Consider the following 16,474-nt stretch of genomic DNA (forward strand, 5'->3'; position numbering starts at 1 on the left):
TTGTTTAGCCTGGAGAAAAGGAGGCTCAGGAGTGACCTTATCACTCTACAACCACCTGAAAGCAAGGTGTAACCAGGTGGGGGTCTGCCTCTTCTCCCAGGTAACAGGTGACAGGACGAGAGGAAATGGCCTCAAGCTGCACCAGGTCAGGTTTAGGCTGGACGTAAGGGAATTTCTTCACAGAAAGGGTGATCAGATATTGGAAGGGAGCTGGTGTAGTTACTGTCCCAGAGTGTTTAGACTGGACATGGCACTTAGATCATGGTCCAGTTGAAAAAGAGGTGTTCGGTGACAGATTGGACTCGATGATCTCAGAGCTCTTTTCCAATTTAATTAATTCTGTTATTCCCTACTGTTAGGTACTAGCCTCTCCTTCAGGCAGCCAGGGAGCTCACCGGCCCCAGGAGCCGCCGCTGGAGAAGACCACGGTGTGCGGGGCGGGCTGTGGGCGGCCGCTGCCGGGCCGGGCCTGCGCCGGCTCCGCCCCGCGCACGGCGACTCCCGGCGGCCCCGGGGCTGCGCCGGGCGGGGCCTGCGCTCGGGGCGCGGGGAGGCCGCGGGTGCCGGGGCCTGCGTCCCTCCCTGCCGGGTCCCTTCGTTCCGCATCCCTTCGGCGTCCCTCCCTGCCGCGTCCCTGCGCCGGGATCCGCTCCCCGCCGCAGGTCAGGGATCGCGACCCCCGCCTGTCCCTGCCCATGTCCCTGCTCCTGTCCCTGCCGCTGTTACTGGCTATCCCGGGCCGAGCGGCTGCCTCGTTATTTCCGTTTGATTTAATAAAGCAGTCGCAGGCCGCGCAATCTTTGGGTTATTCCTTCCTTTGTGCCTCAGAGTTTTTCTCTCAAAGCAGCTAAGGAAGGACAATGGGAGTTCAAGGACTTTGGAAGCTGCTTGAGTGCACCGGGAGACCCATAAACCCAGAAACGCTGGAAGGGAAAATTCTTGCTGTTGGTATCCTTTAAAAGTGAAGCTGGGGAACCGAAGTTGCAAGGGAGATTGTTTTAACTATTCTCCTTATTTATAAGAGTTGTTATTATTATTATTACATTTAAATTGCCTACATTTTGGTAAGTGGAATTTTTGCTTTACAGTATGTACTAAGCCCTTTTACTTTCATCTTTTTAAAAATAGACTTTTTTTAGTAGGTTCCTTATACAAGTGTTGGACTGTAGAATTTTGCACTTTTTTTATAAATGTGCTGTTTTTAGTAGGACTACAAGATGAAGAAGATTTATGCTTATGCATCAGCTTTCCCATCCTGTATACTTGGTTAAATGCTGGAAAGATGTGGAAGGAAGCTACTTGTCATTTACCTGTAAAAATAACTGGGGAGGTATTTGCTGTGCTTTTGCTACCACTCTGCTTTTTGTGCAGGGCAATAGGGATGATAGTTTATTCTTCTTCCAAGTTCGTAGCTATTTGGATATTCTTGGTTTTGACAAGACAAGCTTGGAGCCGTGGGCAAAAGCCATTCAGTCAAATCTGTGCACTTTATAGGAACTCCCAAAGTGGTATATGTGTAAAAGAGAACATTTTTTTCCTCTCAATGGTTCTTTAAGATATCAGTATTTGGTTGAACCAAGCAATAAAGGGAGCCCGTGGTGGCATTTCTGTACGGAATGCTCACCTGCTCACTCTGTTTCATCGGCTCTGCAAGTTACTGTTTTTCCGGATTCGACCCGTCTTTGTTTTTGATGGAGAGGCACCTCTTCTGAAGAGACAAACCTTGGTAAGTACCTTTGTGAGTTACTGCAATGTAAAAGAGGCTCTGTGTCTGCTGCTGATAAGTAGCCATTTTCAGTTTCCTTCCTGTTGTTCTGTTTATGTTTCTGAGCTGTGGGGATTGAAGTCCACTGCTCTTTGGGTGTCCTTTGCAGTCCCAGCCTGGGTTAGCTTTTGGAGCATGCAGCAGCTCTTCAATCTAGGCAGATTTGATTTGCATGGGAGCCAGGTTGTAGAGAAGTAGATGATGGTACAAGCCTGGCTTTTGCTCCAGAGTGGACCTGAATACAGCTCTGCAGGCATTTGTAGCCAGCAGATGAAAGCTGCTCCTGAGTCCCACAGGGGAAATGGACTTAGATTTAGAGGCTGTGATGGCTCTCTCCCCCTTGGTGTAGAATGAGTTAGGAGTAGCTCTTAGGCTCAGTACACAGAATTTTAACAGGGATTCACTGGATGTGCATCATCAGCATCCAGCAAAATCTTGTTGGTGTTAATCTTATTTTCATAGGCTAAGCGAAGACAAAGAAAGGAAATTGCCATCAGTGATTCCAGGAAAACTACAGAGAAACTCTTGAAAACACTTTTGAAGAGACATGTTATCAAAACTGCTATTACAGGCAAAAGGCAAGAATAAAAATTATTTTTCCCTTGTTTATAAGTGTAATTCATATATATTATAGTAACTCTTTCTGAAGCTGTTAATTGCTGTTCTATTTTTTCTTTTTTTCCCCTAAGCAATGAAGCTTTGCCCAGTATTACGCAAGTTCGAAGAGAAGGAATTGATGATATGTATGTATTGCCTACTTTAGAGGATGAAGAGAAGAATAGGTAGGTAGAATTAAGAAAAATAGCTTAAATGTTTTTTAATAAACTTGGGTAAAAGTATAAACCACGTTTTTTTATGCTGATTTAAGACCTTTGACCTGTGAGACACTGTAATATATATATATATATATATATATATATAAAGTATATTTCTCTAATTTATATTTTATTTCAATTTTTTTTGGATATAGAAGCCTCCTAGTTATTTATGGGAAAGTAACAGAGGAAGCTTTCAGCCCACAGATTAAATTTCTACCCTGGATTCATGTATGAGGTTGAAAGTTCTGTCTCAGTCTCTATGGCCATGTCCATACAACTAAATGGGACTGATTGTTCAAGGTTGGGTGTGGCAGCTTGATTCTGTTTTGTGTTGACATGTTCAGCAGAAGCTGGCTTTGTCTGTACTTGTCACACCTGTGGCATCTTCTTAAATAACACTGAGAATGTGAAGCTGCCCTGTAGGTTATTTTTTGCGCATCTGTACTTTGATATACTTCAAATGCTGACCAAGTAAGAATTGTGTCATGGTCTAAACAGCAGCAGTTGTTTCCATCTAGTTTTAACTGACATGTTTGCCTTCTTACTTTCTGCTCAGATCTTTATGACCTGTGTGCATATTTATATGTATATGAATATGTATGTAAATATATATATAAATATAAATGTAAATATATATGTTTGTGTGTGTGTGTTTGATACTGCAAATTTTTGTGCTTGACCAGTGAAGGCATGACTAATGTCTTTTTGCTTAAAATAGAAACTCTTGTTTTCCTTTTCTAAATATCTACACATTTGTTTTCTCTGTGATTTTTAGCTCAGAGGAGGAGGAAGAAAAAGAATGGCAAATGAGAATGAGCCAAAAACAGATGTTGCAAGTAAGTGCAACATACTTGCCTTGTTACTGTGAACAATCCTCTCATTAGTGTGCTGTGCTTGAAAGACGAGCAAAAAGCTTTTGAAATCCAATTATTTGGAGATACAGGTCTTATTATAGCATTGCTTATAAGAAAGCAGGTTAATTTTCAATACTCTAAGAATTCATATTAATGAGGAAATATAAATGTGATTTCCCCACTAGAATACAGCAGAACAGAAAATTCTTGTGATAGCCTTTCTTTTACTTTTTACTTCTTCCTTTGGAAGTATGGAGAAGACATTGTTTTTTGTAGCAATGCAGGAGAAATGCATGCATTTGTGCACGTGTATGTACATAAATTAGAGCAGATTTAACAGAATTCCTGTGCTTCTCCAAATGTGAACTGAAGTTGAAGCACTGAAGTCCTTGTGTTTTCACTGATAAATTCTGCGTTTGCTTCTGATGTGCTGATTTGATTGAAAGAGGACAAGAGAAATACATAACCTAAGAAGAAAACATAATAAATAATAAAATTATCTCTACTTTCACCAATAGGATAAACAAAAAAGGAACACTCTTGGAAAGAATGTTTATCTTTGAAGCAGTTCTCATTCAGAAGGAGAACCTCTTTAGAAGGACAAAATCTGAGTAGTTGAGGCTGTGTGACCTGGTTCTGTGTTTTATACTAAGTATCTTTTTGTAAAAAGAATAAAACCAAGTTTGTCTGTATAGTATACATCAATAAGGAGGTACTTAGTGTTATTTTATTACATAGTAGTTACATTTTTTTTAATATTTTCTTCACTATGTGGGGAAGTAGCAACAAAGTTCTTGAGGGGGTGGGGTTTTTTGTTTTGCTTGGAATGATGCTCTAAATATTTTATTATTTTTGTTGTGCTGTAATATAAAATGCGTATTCTGGTTTTCCATTTTTATAGGAACAGTTATGTGAAAATCCTTATTCTATAGATATTGAATCAGAAGATTTCCACAAGCTGCCTCCAGAAATAAAGCATGAGATCTTGACTGATATTAAAGAACTTACAAAGCGAAGAAGAACGTTATTTGAAGCAATGCCAGAGGTAATATTTAAAATAGCTTTCAAGGCATTGGAATGGAGCTGTTGCCATTAATGCAAATGAAGAAAGAGTACTACATCTGGAAAGCTTTACACCCTGGACTGTTTAATAAAACATGTTAACATGAGGAGAAAAAAAATCCAACGAGATAATGACTCTTAACAGCCTTATCTCTTGATTTCCACTAAAATTAGGAGAGCTAATTCAGTTTGGTAAAAATGTTAAATATTGTGCTGTGTTTTGTGCTTCATCAGCATTATGCTGAAGACTGCATAACATGCTACTGGTGTGGATGAGGCAGGCAGGATGAAAACAGCTGGGATTCCAAACCCTGAGGTTGTTAGAGGAGCTGGCAGCTGGGAAAAGGCTTTTGTAACTTAGGCAGATGTCTTGAAGCTGATCAGACACGAGAATATGGGGAATCCTATAGTGCTCCTTCTACAGTGAGGTTTTGAAAGTGCAATATACATAAGATCAAATGATGGCTTGTGTCCAAGTGTAAGCTAAGAACTATTATTTTAAAATGATCCACATATGGATTATCTTTTAATTGCTTTTTTTTTTAAGATGGGGATGAGCTCTGATAGCCAAAATTGAGATGTCATGTTCTCCAGCACTCAGAACTACTGGTACTTTTCAGAGTTGTTGTGTGTTGCCAGGACAGTATTGCTGTTGCTTGTGAGTGCAGCAACCAGTGAAAGACAGATGTTAGCTGCTTAAAGGAACTCTTGAAAGAATTCCCACACTTCCAGAATGTGGGAAATGAATTTGCTTTAAAAGGGGTGTTTTATTTCAATTGATTTGTTTGTTTTGTTTTGTTTTGTTTTGTTTTTTTTTTTTTGAGGACTCCAATGACTTTTCCCAGTACCAGCTTAGGGGTTTGCTTAAAAAAAGCAACCTCAATCGGTGCATAGAAAATGTACAAAAAGAAATGAATCAACAGCACTCGGGTGAAATCCAAACACAATATGAAAATGAAGGTGGTTTTGTGAAAGAAGTGGAATCAAGGAGGGTGGTCTCTGAAGAGACTTCTCACTATATTCTGATAAAGGGTATGTTGGGTCTTAATTTTGTAAAACCTGTTGTTTGGAGTGTGCACACTTGAAACTGGCAGGTTTAAGACAAACCTGAATATTGTTTATAGGTGCACCTAGCCAGTACTTTGTATGAAATGTACATTACTGTTATACATCATTAATTGTGATATATAAACCTGTAGAAAAGCAGTTTAATGATGTTCATTATGTAAAATGGAATGTTTTTATAAAGCAGTATTTTTCCACACAACACTTTCTTTCAGGTATTCAAGCAAAAGAGGCTATGAATAGAGACTTGGAAACTACTGCAGGACCTTCATCAAAAATTCACGAATTGCCTAAATTAAATAAAACCAATGAATCACCTGCTAATGCAAAGCTGTCTGCATCTGACAAGAAGCAGACAGAGGAAGGTGACAGTGTGGTGGCAGCACCCCCCTCTCCTCGGACTTTGCTTGCTATCCAGGCAGCCATGGTGGAAAGCAGCTCAGAAGAAGAACTGGACTCAGGACAATTGAACGTGGGCCAATTTGTGTCAGAGGAAGGCAGCGTGTCTCCAAGAACACTGCGAGCAATTCAGCATGCTCTGAGTGAAGATGATAAAGGGGAGGAAGTTGTTAATGCTACAACTGGTGGAGTGCTATCAGAAAGACCAGAAGGGAAGGATTTTCTGCTTTGTAGCTCAGATGAGGAAGAGCAGATTCCTAAAGTTGAGGGAAAAAACATTCCTACAGCTACAATTCATTCACCAATCCAAGTGAATATGCAAGATGCTAAATTTAAACAGAAGAGTCAGGAGTTGGAAAAAAGTGATATTACACCCAAAGACACTGGTCTGTTCAGAGATGAAAATTATTCTGCTATTGAAAATACTAGAAAAGGCAAAGAAGATATACACAAAGAAGAAAATAATTCGGAAAAGCATATTGCACCCAAGGACACCAGTATATCCATAGCTGAAACTTATATTGACAATACTATAAAGGACACAGAAGATGTAGACAAGAAAGAAAATGGTTCCAAAAATCATATTTCACCAAATGATACCATTATATCCGGAGCTGAAAATTATTCTTATATTAACAATACTAGAAAAGATAAAGAAGACTTGGACAAAGAAAAAAATGGTTCCAAAATGGACTTAAAGTCTCTGGGAGAGAAGGATATGAATTTGTGTTTGCAGAAGCCAAGCTGTTCCCCTGAGCAAACCAGTATAGATGCTTTGATTCATACCGAAACAACAGACCTATCTAAAAATGAGAAAAACTTGAAAATTTCTGAAAATACACAGGCAGTAATTTCACAAACAGAGGAGAATGTATCTGAGGATGTTAGACTTTTTCCAGAAGCAAGAGATCCTGAGGTGGAAAGAGAAGGGATATCACAGTCTGAAGACAGTGATTCTGATGGTATGTGCTTTTTGATTGTGTAAAAGGATAAGAAAACAGGACAATATTGTGTCTGTAGTCAATTGAAGGTAACCTATTCTCTCAGTAAGAAATGCTTAAAAATGCATCCCCTCCCACATATATAGGAGGCAGGAAGAAAACCTGAGCTGTGTTTTTTCCACCTGGTGTCACATTTTACCATTGAAACCTGAGTATAGAATATGGAGAGTCAGGAAAGCGTGTTGTGTATATTGAATTTAATTGGTGTATTAACCAGTCAGCCACTTGGTTTATGTAATTTCACAATTGTTATATTTATTTGCTGCATATAGAAAAAAAAGGTCACTGCCCAAGTTAAAAACATGTACCAGTCTCTGTTTTCCTTTGATAGGAAGCTTTATTGAAGTGGATGCTGAGGTCAGTAATGAGGCTGAGTCTCCTACTAAATATGATGAAAAAGTGGGTGATGAGCCACCACTTGCAGAAATGGAGACAGGCAGACCTGATGCTTTCACAGTGGACTTGCAGAAGGAGTCTGATGAGGTGCAGCTGGGAAACACTCAGAATGCTGAAGGAGAAGCTGATGGTAAAGGTGCAGTGGATGAGTGGCAAGACATCAGTTTGGTAACTCATTGTTTCTTGTTTTGAACTTGTAATGGAGTCTCCAAATAGTTGTTAATGAAAACTGTTGAGCAGCTGCTGATTGTATCGTTACTTTCCCACATGTATGGGAACTGATGTTTCTTTAAAAGTGGTTAATTATAATCTCCCTAAAACCAAAGGAAGACTTCAAGGTAAATTGATGACTAGACCATCTCTGGGCTTACAATTTGCTGCATTAGAGAAGCTGTAACAACTTCCTAGAGTGAATTAATGGAATAGATCCTACTAGAATAATTGTACTTGGAGACTTTGTGCTTTACTTTCCTGGGTTCACCTGAATTGTTGAAATAATAAAAATCTTGGTTTATATTTTCAGGAAGAATTAGAAGAATTAGAAAAGAACCTTTCTGCTGAGCAGAATACCCTTCAGTCTCAAAAACAGCAGCAGGAACGTGTTGCTGCTTCTGTAACAGGACAGATGTTCTTGGAAAGCCAGGTAGTATTTGTGGAGTCATTTTGACATGTTTCCTTCCTCCATCCCAGTAATTTACTCAAAAGCTATTAGTAATTTTGCTTAGTTATAGGTCATCTTTTTTCCCTCTTAGGAGGTTGTTTTCTTCAGTTTGCTTGTTTTAAAATATTGAAAGTTTTGAGGTAGTCTTGAATTCCTACTATTTTATGTAAGTCTAATAACATTATAAAATAATAGTATAGTTATGGATAAATCAGTATATCTTTTAAGCACCAACTTTTAAAAGTTGAGCCAGTTTGATCTTGGCCTCCTTTTGTGAAAGGTGCAAAATGAACAAAAAATATTAGGAAACTATATTCATTCAGCAGCAAAGAATTGGTGCAGTCTATGTGTTAGGTAAACTGTGATTATGCCTAGGGATTAAAAGGTTAAAAAATTACAAGAAGTCTGTATAGTTTATGCCCTGAGTAAGCAATTTGAAGGAATCTCACCAGTAACGCCTGAATAAGCCTGATATATCTGTGTCAGTGTTTCAAGGCTTGGGTTATACAAAGTGTTTGTGTTAACAAACTCATAATACAGTAGACTAATGATAGTATCTGTAATGTAATAAACTTATGCTAACAAATTAATTCTGAGAAATATGTAAATGCTTGTGTTTTTTTCTTAATGGAACAGTTTATGTAGTTTTAAAATGATATTTCATCTGGGTTAAATATTTGCACATACTTATTTCTTCTGGTGGTTTTTTTAAGGCCAGTAGATTGCTTTTGTAGTATTATGTGCCATGTAGTCATATATATGCACACTATTATAGTTGTAAGTCTTTTGATCTTGTGCTTTTATTCTTAATTACAGTAAAAATTTAAAGTCTTGAGGCTGATTGTGTCAAGCTTCAAAAGCCATCTGAGTGAAAAACATAATCCAGACCTGTGTACCTAGCACAAGCCTGTAAACCTCAAATGTGTGGGATATTTAACTGATGTTGTGTAATGTATCCCATAAAAGCAAAAATGCATCAAAATAGAGGCATATCAAAATATTATCCAAGGAATGATTAGTCTTCCCACTGTTTCTTGCTTGATATGAATGTTTCTCCTACACTTTCATAATACTTTCTTAGATGTTGTGATGACCAAATATTTTTTAAATTTTTATTTAAATTTTATTTTAATTTTTATATTAACCTGCATCTTTCTTTCATGAAGCCCACATAATTGTAATGCATGGAGTTTTCTCCTTGCTGTGCAAAACAATACTTAAGTATGCTTGTGTAATTAAGATGGCAGGTTCTCAAACTGTGTGGTAAAAGTGTGCTCAAATAGTGCTTGACTTCCATGGCACTGTCTGCCTGAGAGGAGTTGAGTGGGGATTCCCCCTTGACTTAACTGAGCTTGACAGTTTTTACCGTAGGTTTGAGGTTTGTTGTCAAATATCAAATAACTCCCAAGTGTGAATCTAGCAGTTCTGAGTCAAGCAGAAGTGTATTAGCAGTTAACCCTTTAGATGAATTTATAACTGTTTTCTTTCCATCCTCCAGGAGCTCCTCCGTCTGTTTGGCATTCCATACATCGAGGCTCCGATGGAGGCTGAGGCACAGTGTGCCATACTGGACCTTACTGATCAGACCTCTGGCACAATCACTGATGACAGTGATGTTTGGTTGTTTGGTGGAAGACATGTTTATAAAAATTTCTTCAGTCAGAACAAATATGTAGAATATTATCAGTACGTTGATTTTCAGAATGAGCTAGGTAAGCCTCAGGCATTGATTTGTTAAACACAGTCTTTAATAAGATGACTCTGTCTCTTTGTATTTTCTACAGAATTTTGTGTCTCTTAATCAATATCTGTTCTTTGGAGAGTCTCTAAAGCCATTCAGTTAGGTTGCAGTTTTACTGCCAGATGAACCCCCTCGAATCTGCAGACCACCTGCATGTGATATACTGAGTTAGTATAATGATCACCAAGGCTGGAGATATGAACTATGATAACAGTTTCTGGGTAAATTTTAGTGTGAATTTTCTGATGTGGTGGGAAAATTATATTCTGATGTCATCAGATTTTTAGTCTTCTGGAAATAAAATTTCGTTTTGGACATACTGAGATGTAGGAATTAAAAGTGAATCTGGAATATGAGCTTTTTGATAAATGTTTTACATTTATCATATAGTTGACGCTGAAAGATTGTTTTCTTCTGCTTTTGAGCTAGCCTAATCAATTGTTGCCAATTTTGTTGAACTACTAAGCTTCAGTGTCACATAAAGTATTAGGCAAAATACGAAGCAATTAAAACTTGTTATGTCTTGAGCAGAACTCTTTTAAAATCAGTTTTGACATTTTCAATTTGAGAGGCTACAGACTTTGAAATACTAGCATGTAAAATTTCATAATATTTTTATGTGATGAAAAATGTAGCTTTAGTTTCTTCCAGCAAATTGAATGAAATAATTTTGCCCTACTAAAGTATACTACTGTGTCTTAATTGGAAAGGATTGCTGTAAAAGCTTGTCTGTCACTTTTAAATGGTTTTAATGTCAAATATTTATTTATTGGGAAAAAATAGTCATCATCAGTCTTTGTCACATTCCTCTGCAGTCTTGTGCTTGTTTCCCATGCATTGCAGAAATTCTTGTCTGGATGGCTGATGGGTTTCGTGACTAGCATGATGATAGTCTTACTTTGTGTGTTTATCCCTTCTTTTCTACATGGAATTTTTAAAAAGTTTTTTTCAAATCCAAACTCTTGAAGGTGGTCACTGAAAATCAGTCTGGTGGTCTCAGACCTTATAGCCTATCAAATAGAAGTGGTCAGCTGAGCTCTTCCTTCTTTCTGGCTCTTTCATGGGCTCTTTGATCTACTTAGTAACTGTACCAGCACAGAGCAAAAGACTCACAGTTGAGGAACACTTCTAGGAAGCAGAGACATTGGTATTATGGACTAGAATTCAAACAGAATGTTTTTATTTGATTCTGGCATTACTTAATTCAGGTCAGCATTCGATGAGAATAGAACAGTAACTGGATGTAATAAATGTAAAAAAACCCATCTTGTAAAAACCCTAAATTTTAAAATTACAGAATCGCAGAATTATTTAGGTTGGAAAAGACCTCTGAGATCACCAAGCCAAATGTTTTTCTGATCACCACCTTGTCAACTAGACCATGGCATTGAGTAACACATCCAGTTGTTTCTTGAACACTTCCAGGGATGGTGACTGCACCACCTCACTGCACAGTCCATTCTAATGTTTAACAATCATTTCCATGCAAAAAATTCCTCCTGATGTCCAGTGTAACATTTTCATTTTGGCAAGATATATTTGCCAAATTAGCACAATTATTAGTGGTTGAGCTAGCACAGGAGTATATTGATACTGCTCCAGAATATAACTTAGCAAATTGTGCTGTTGAATTAAATATAATTTTATGGAGTTAATGCCTTTGTGTTCCTTTCAGTTTTTGCCTTTCTGATAATATTTTTTATTTTGTAAGATAATTAATACTGAATCTATACACTTTCTTTTTCAGGGTTGGATAGAAACAAGCTAATCAATTTGGCATACTTGCTTGGAAGTGACTACACTGAGGGCATCCCAAATGTTGGCTGTGTAACAGCCATGGAGATTTTAAATGAATTTCCTGGGCATGGCTTGGAACCTCTCTTAAAATTCGCGTATGCTTCATTATGATTTGCTTTTTTGGATCTTCATATTGTGATTATTAGTAAATACACTTTTCTGATGCTTAAACATGCAGCAAAATATATGACCATCATTGATTAACGGGACCATCATTAATGGGACTAAGTAGGCTGTAAAACATGACTCCATTATATCACTATTTGGAATCACAGGTAGACAAGGTGATATAGCAATCACAGAGAGACAAAGACAGCAGAACAGCTGTAGAATTGTGCATCTGCCTCAGAGTTTATTGGAGATCTGGATCCATAGTGGAAGCAGAGTTCATTCTCCCTGGTTTGGCGGGAGGTTGCTGTATCTTGCTCATAGAGAAAGGGAACTTGACTGAGGAATGAATGACCTGGAAGGAGACAGGCAGGTAGGCTGTGGGCAAGAACAATATTTGAAGAGGGCTAAGGCAGCTGTATTGGCAATAGCAAGGATGGTTAGAAGTCTTTTTTTTTTCCCTTTCTTTCCCTTGCATACCTAAAAACCTCTAAAATGATCATTGTGTGTGGAACATCCTCTGCAAGTGAGGCTAAAGTTGGAGCCTTCTGGTTAGCTGTTTATGGGGAATCCAGGTGATATTTGCTACTTTGGCTTACAATAGCTGCATTTAATGCGTATGTTTTGTCTTTTCTGCTTTTAAGATTTTTTTTGTCCCTTTTGCCATCTTTCATTTGGGCATTTTCTACATCATCTTTTGTACTAATTGAAGTAGGGAGACTAAGGCTATTGAAATTAGCAGGGTGGCTCTTGATACTTCAGATTTTATTTTATGAGTCAGATTAATAATTTTCTCTGTTTTTCAGTGAATGGTGGAATGAGGCTCAGAAGAATAAGAAAGTGATGCCTAATCCACATGACACCAAAGTCAAGAAAAAACTGCGGGAGCTACAGCTTTATTCCGGTTTCCCAAATCCAGCAGTGGCAGAAGCATACCTGAAGCCTGTGGTGGATGAGTCAAGGGGTTCATTCACCTGGGGAAAGCCTGATGTAGAGCAGATCAGAGAATATCCTTTTACTTGTTGGGTGAAAGTACTCAAAGTTCATAAGGAGTCAGTAACGGAGTGTCAAGTTTTTAACATCTCTTTGTTGCAAGGGGCCCCAGGCCCTATCTGCATGTGCTCCCCTAAAATGATGCCAGCTCTGGAATAGAAGGGAATGCAGCCATGCATGTGTGGCAGTCAGGGCTGCTTGCCCTCCTGAGAGTGGGCTTAGCATGCAAAGACAATCTTGTAGCTGAACTGACTAGTTTGTTGTGATATTATATTTCTATAACTGTTATATTTCTGTAACTGTCCTGTGCCTATTTCTCCTCTTGAAGTCTCTGTATGTTTGCCTTTTTTCACAAATAAGTCTTGAAGTCTTGACAGAAATGGTGTTTTGGTCTGCACTTTATCCCTTGTTATTCCCTGCATTTCTTCCAATAATGTCTAATTTTTGCTTCAGTTGCAGTCTGAGCTGTAGCAAACTATTGAAAAGTAGATGGCAAAAAATGCAGAGCTAATAGTGTTTTAAACAGTAAATGAAACTTCCAGTAGGTACAAGTGTAAAAATAAGGTTTATTTATAGGCATTTTGTGTTATGGCAATACCATTTAGCCAAAATGAGTTCTGTCTTCACTGAGACAGGCTTTTGAAAATGTTGATGTATTACAAAAAAAATTCTGCAACTAATGGAGATACAGCAGTGTGATTGTGATGTGTTGTCTTAATCGAGAATCTTTTGTAGTAGAAAAAGCTTTGAAGTGGAGCAACTTTCCTCCAGACATTGTTTACTTCAGGAATTTTCATTTTACGTGTTTAACAAAATACCAGTAGAAGCCATTTTGAAAAGTTCCTTAACTTTCTGCACATTCTGCAAGGACCACTTTGGCTGGACTAGGACAAAGATAGATGGAATCCTTTTGCCTGTGATGAAACAACTGAACTTGCAGCAGGTGAAAATCTACCTATAGTTTAAGAGTATCTGGAAAATTGTGAGAGAAGCATTTTAAAAAGGCTTTGAAGTAAAATAATCTTTTCAGAAGCTGGGCTTTGGTTTTTAATATTTTTATGTATTTATTTTTTTTAAAGTCACTAAGCTTGCTTCTCTAGACTTGATTTCTGTATGATTTGAGTGTGCTATGAGGGACTCTGAATAATTTCAGACATTGGTTTCAAGTTTCCTTACCTATCAAGCACCTTTCTCAAGTCTAGGCTGCTGTTTTTTCTGGACACAGTCAAGCTACAGGTACCTCAAGCAACTTCAGTACTTCTAGAAGACAGTGTTCCATAAGCACTTTATAAAGTGTATATAAAAGTGCCCCTGAGATTTTGGTGGAGTGATGCTGTACACGTCCTTTGAGGAAGAGTGCAGACTGAACTGTTGAGCAAATGCCCATTAGTAATAGTACTCTAATTTCCAAGTAAATGTTCTGTCAGCTTTATTAACACTTGAAAGTGAATGGTGATGCCCACTGTGGTAGCTGTCAAAGTAGGTTGTAAAATTGATCCCCTATGTCTTTTTTCCTTTTGCCATACACAAGATAGATACATTGTCTAAACCAGTCTTCCAGGTTCTCTGTGTCACTGAGTGGAGTGAAAGCCCTGTAGTCACATATATATACTTTCAGGTTGACTGGAATATCCTTTGGAAGAGTCTGTCTCTCTTAGGCAATGTTAGGGAAAAAGTAGAGGACTGGCTTAGCCTATACCAAAAGCCTAGCCGTGGTTGAATAGCACAAATCCACACTGCGTGAGGACTACTAGTTCTACTCTTCAGTCTTTATACTGTAGCAGCATGTGGTGCAGTGAACCTGAGTCAAACACCTGCATGTTCTTGCACTTGGAGGCAGAAATGCAAAGTGCACTTACAGCATTTACTTAGTAAACATTCTGCTTTCACAGCTGGAAGCTAAGGATGTGTTTGTAAGGACATACTTGAGAGCACTACAGAGATTCTCTGTATTAGGCTTGACAGTAGGAACATATGTCTAATCACCAGCAGTGCAATATTTATGAAGTCTTACTAGAGTTTGCTAATTGTTAATTTCTGTAAAGGTTCTTGTTGCCTAATTTATTATAAAGTATGGGTATTATTACTGTAATGATGTGTCTTATTGTTCACATCTGTGTGCATGTGTATTAATTTAATGACTTCTTTGTCCTGCTTTAGTTTAAGATGCTTTATAATATAGCTAACTGAATTCCCACAAAAACATTCAACTGTGTTTCTGTTTTATTTTTGATAGACTCAGCTTCGAATTGATTCATTCTTCAGGCTAGAACAGCATGAAAAACAAGCTATTAAAAGCCAGAGACTGCGCAGAGCTGTGACTTGTCTGAAGAGAAAGGAACAGGAGGAAGCAGACAATGAAATTCAGGAGGCCACTGCTGTCATGGAGCTGGAACTTAAACAGCCTGGGAAAAGGAAAGGGAAGGGTGCCACAGGTGGTGCAAATGAAGCTGCAGCAACAAAAATACAGAGGGGAAAGAGAAGAAAACAGTCAGATTCCAGAAAAGAATTTTTATATGGAGGCGGTTTTGTTGGAAATTTGCATCTTTCAGAAACTTCTAGTGACTCCTCAGTGGAGGAATCCCAAGGCAGAGATTTAGGCAAGAGCAAAAGGAGGAAGAATATGTCTGCAACAGAGACAGCAGACCATAAAGAGAAAAAAGGGTGTAGTAGCTCAAGTGGTGAGGATGAAGACATGGGAGATGTGGTCATGGTGACTGCCAAACCTGTGTTTGAAGGCAGAAAAAAGAAATCACGGAGCAAGAGAGGAATAAGAAAGAAAATGTCTTAAATAAAATAATTATTTAAAAAGACTGATTTTTCTGATTTGAGCTTTGTAAATATTCTAATGAATTCTTTTTAAAATATAATAAATTATCCTTATTTATACTGCATTTTGGCATGCATTTTCTGTCCAGAACTTAAATAGAAGTGATTCCAAACAAAAAAACTAATTTTAGCACACTTACTCGGAAGGACTTAGATTTTGCTTAATAGAAGTTTCCAGGCTTCAGATTTTAAAATTGAGCCAAAATATGTTGTCCATTTATTTGCATTCTAATTCAGTTGATAGAGCTGTTAAAACCAGTTACTTCCTTAACTTCAAATTTAAGTGAAATTCTGAAAATTTCTTGGGTTCTTCCTAGGTGTTGGAAGATGTAAAATAGGTTCAATTTTTTGCTTTTCTTTTTCCCTAAGCCTGTCTTGAAAGTTTTATGCCCAAAGTAATAGTTTTTATTGAAGAGACATGATGCAAACCCTCAAAAAATCTCAAGGAAAAACATACAGTACAGTAAGTCCCTCTATAATCTGATGGGCAGTAATTGTTGATATTCTGAATGTAAAAGACATGTTTCTAGATTTAGAGTTACAATGTTACGAACTCCATTTGGAGTTTGCTGTGTCCAAAGACAGTATTTGTTTGCAAAGGTGATGTTCAGAGGTATCTACTGGTTGCAGCACTCACATTGGATTAATTTGTGTGAGGCGATGTGAAGCTCAGACTTCTCACATGCCTCTCTTCTCTGAGTGTAAAATTTATTTCCACCTCCTGGGTGTTAAGGAGGGAAAGCACAGAATTCTACCCGTCGTACTTCTGTTCTCATGTTACATTTTAGTCTTTGCTTTTTTTATGTGTGTGTGTGTTCTCATTTGATATTTCTACTGCATTTCTCATTATTTCATTATTTGACATCCAAGACTGCCTGTTAAAGTTTTGTATGAGACATTATCCTCCCCTAAATGGGTGAGGAGCTGAGGAGAGATGGGTGGGATTTGGCCCTTACAATTGCAGAGTCTAACTTCATGTACAGTT

The 16,474-nt window shown here is 38.0% G+C and overlaps 1 protein-coding gene across 2 annotated transcripts; it reads left to right on the plus strand.

Annotated features, from left to right (window-relative positions):
- Window positions 1–542: 542 nt before the first annotated feature.
- On the plus strand, window positions 543–15,554 carry ERCC5 (ERCC excision repair 5, endonuclease). Of its 2 annotated transcripts, XM_063149638.1 has the most exons (16): window positions 543–662; window positions 848–948; window positions 1,557–1,726; window positions 2,228–2,343; window positions 2,455–2,547; window positions 3,359–3,419; window positions 4,339–4,482; window positions 5,324–5,531; window positions 5,780–6,925; window positions 7,296–7,528; window positions 7,884–8,003; window positions 9,520–9,733; window positions 11,510–11,654; window positions 12,474–12,674; window positions 13,519–13,603; window positions 14,897–15,554. In XM_063149638.1, the coding sequence occupies exons 2-16, from the start codon at window positions 861–863 to the stop codon at window positions 15,449–15,451; spliced, it is 3,579 nt and encodes a 1,192-aa protein (XP_063005708.1). In that variant the 5' UTR covers window positions 543–662; window positions 848–860; the 3' UTR covers window positions 15,452–15,554. The 2 variants fall into 2 exon arrangements, with proteins under 2 accessions (XP_063005708.1, XP_063005707.1); XM_063149637.1 differs by lacking the exon at window positions 543–662 and having other exon boundaries at window positions 669–948.
- The last annotated feature ends 920 nt before the right edge of the window (window positions 15,555–16,474 follow it).

This window comes from Melospiza melodia, chromosome 2 (assembly GCF_035770615.1).
Source record: "Melospiza melodia melodia isolate bMelMel2 chromosome 2, bMelMel2.pri, whole genome shotgun sequence".
Taxonomy (NCBI): domain Eukaryota; kingdom Metazoa; phylum Chordata; class Aves; order Passeriformes; family Passerellidae; genus Melospiza; species Melospiza melodia.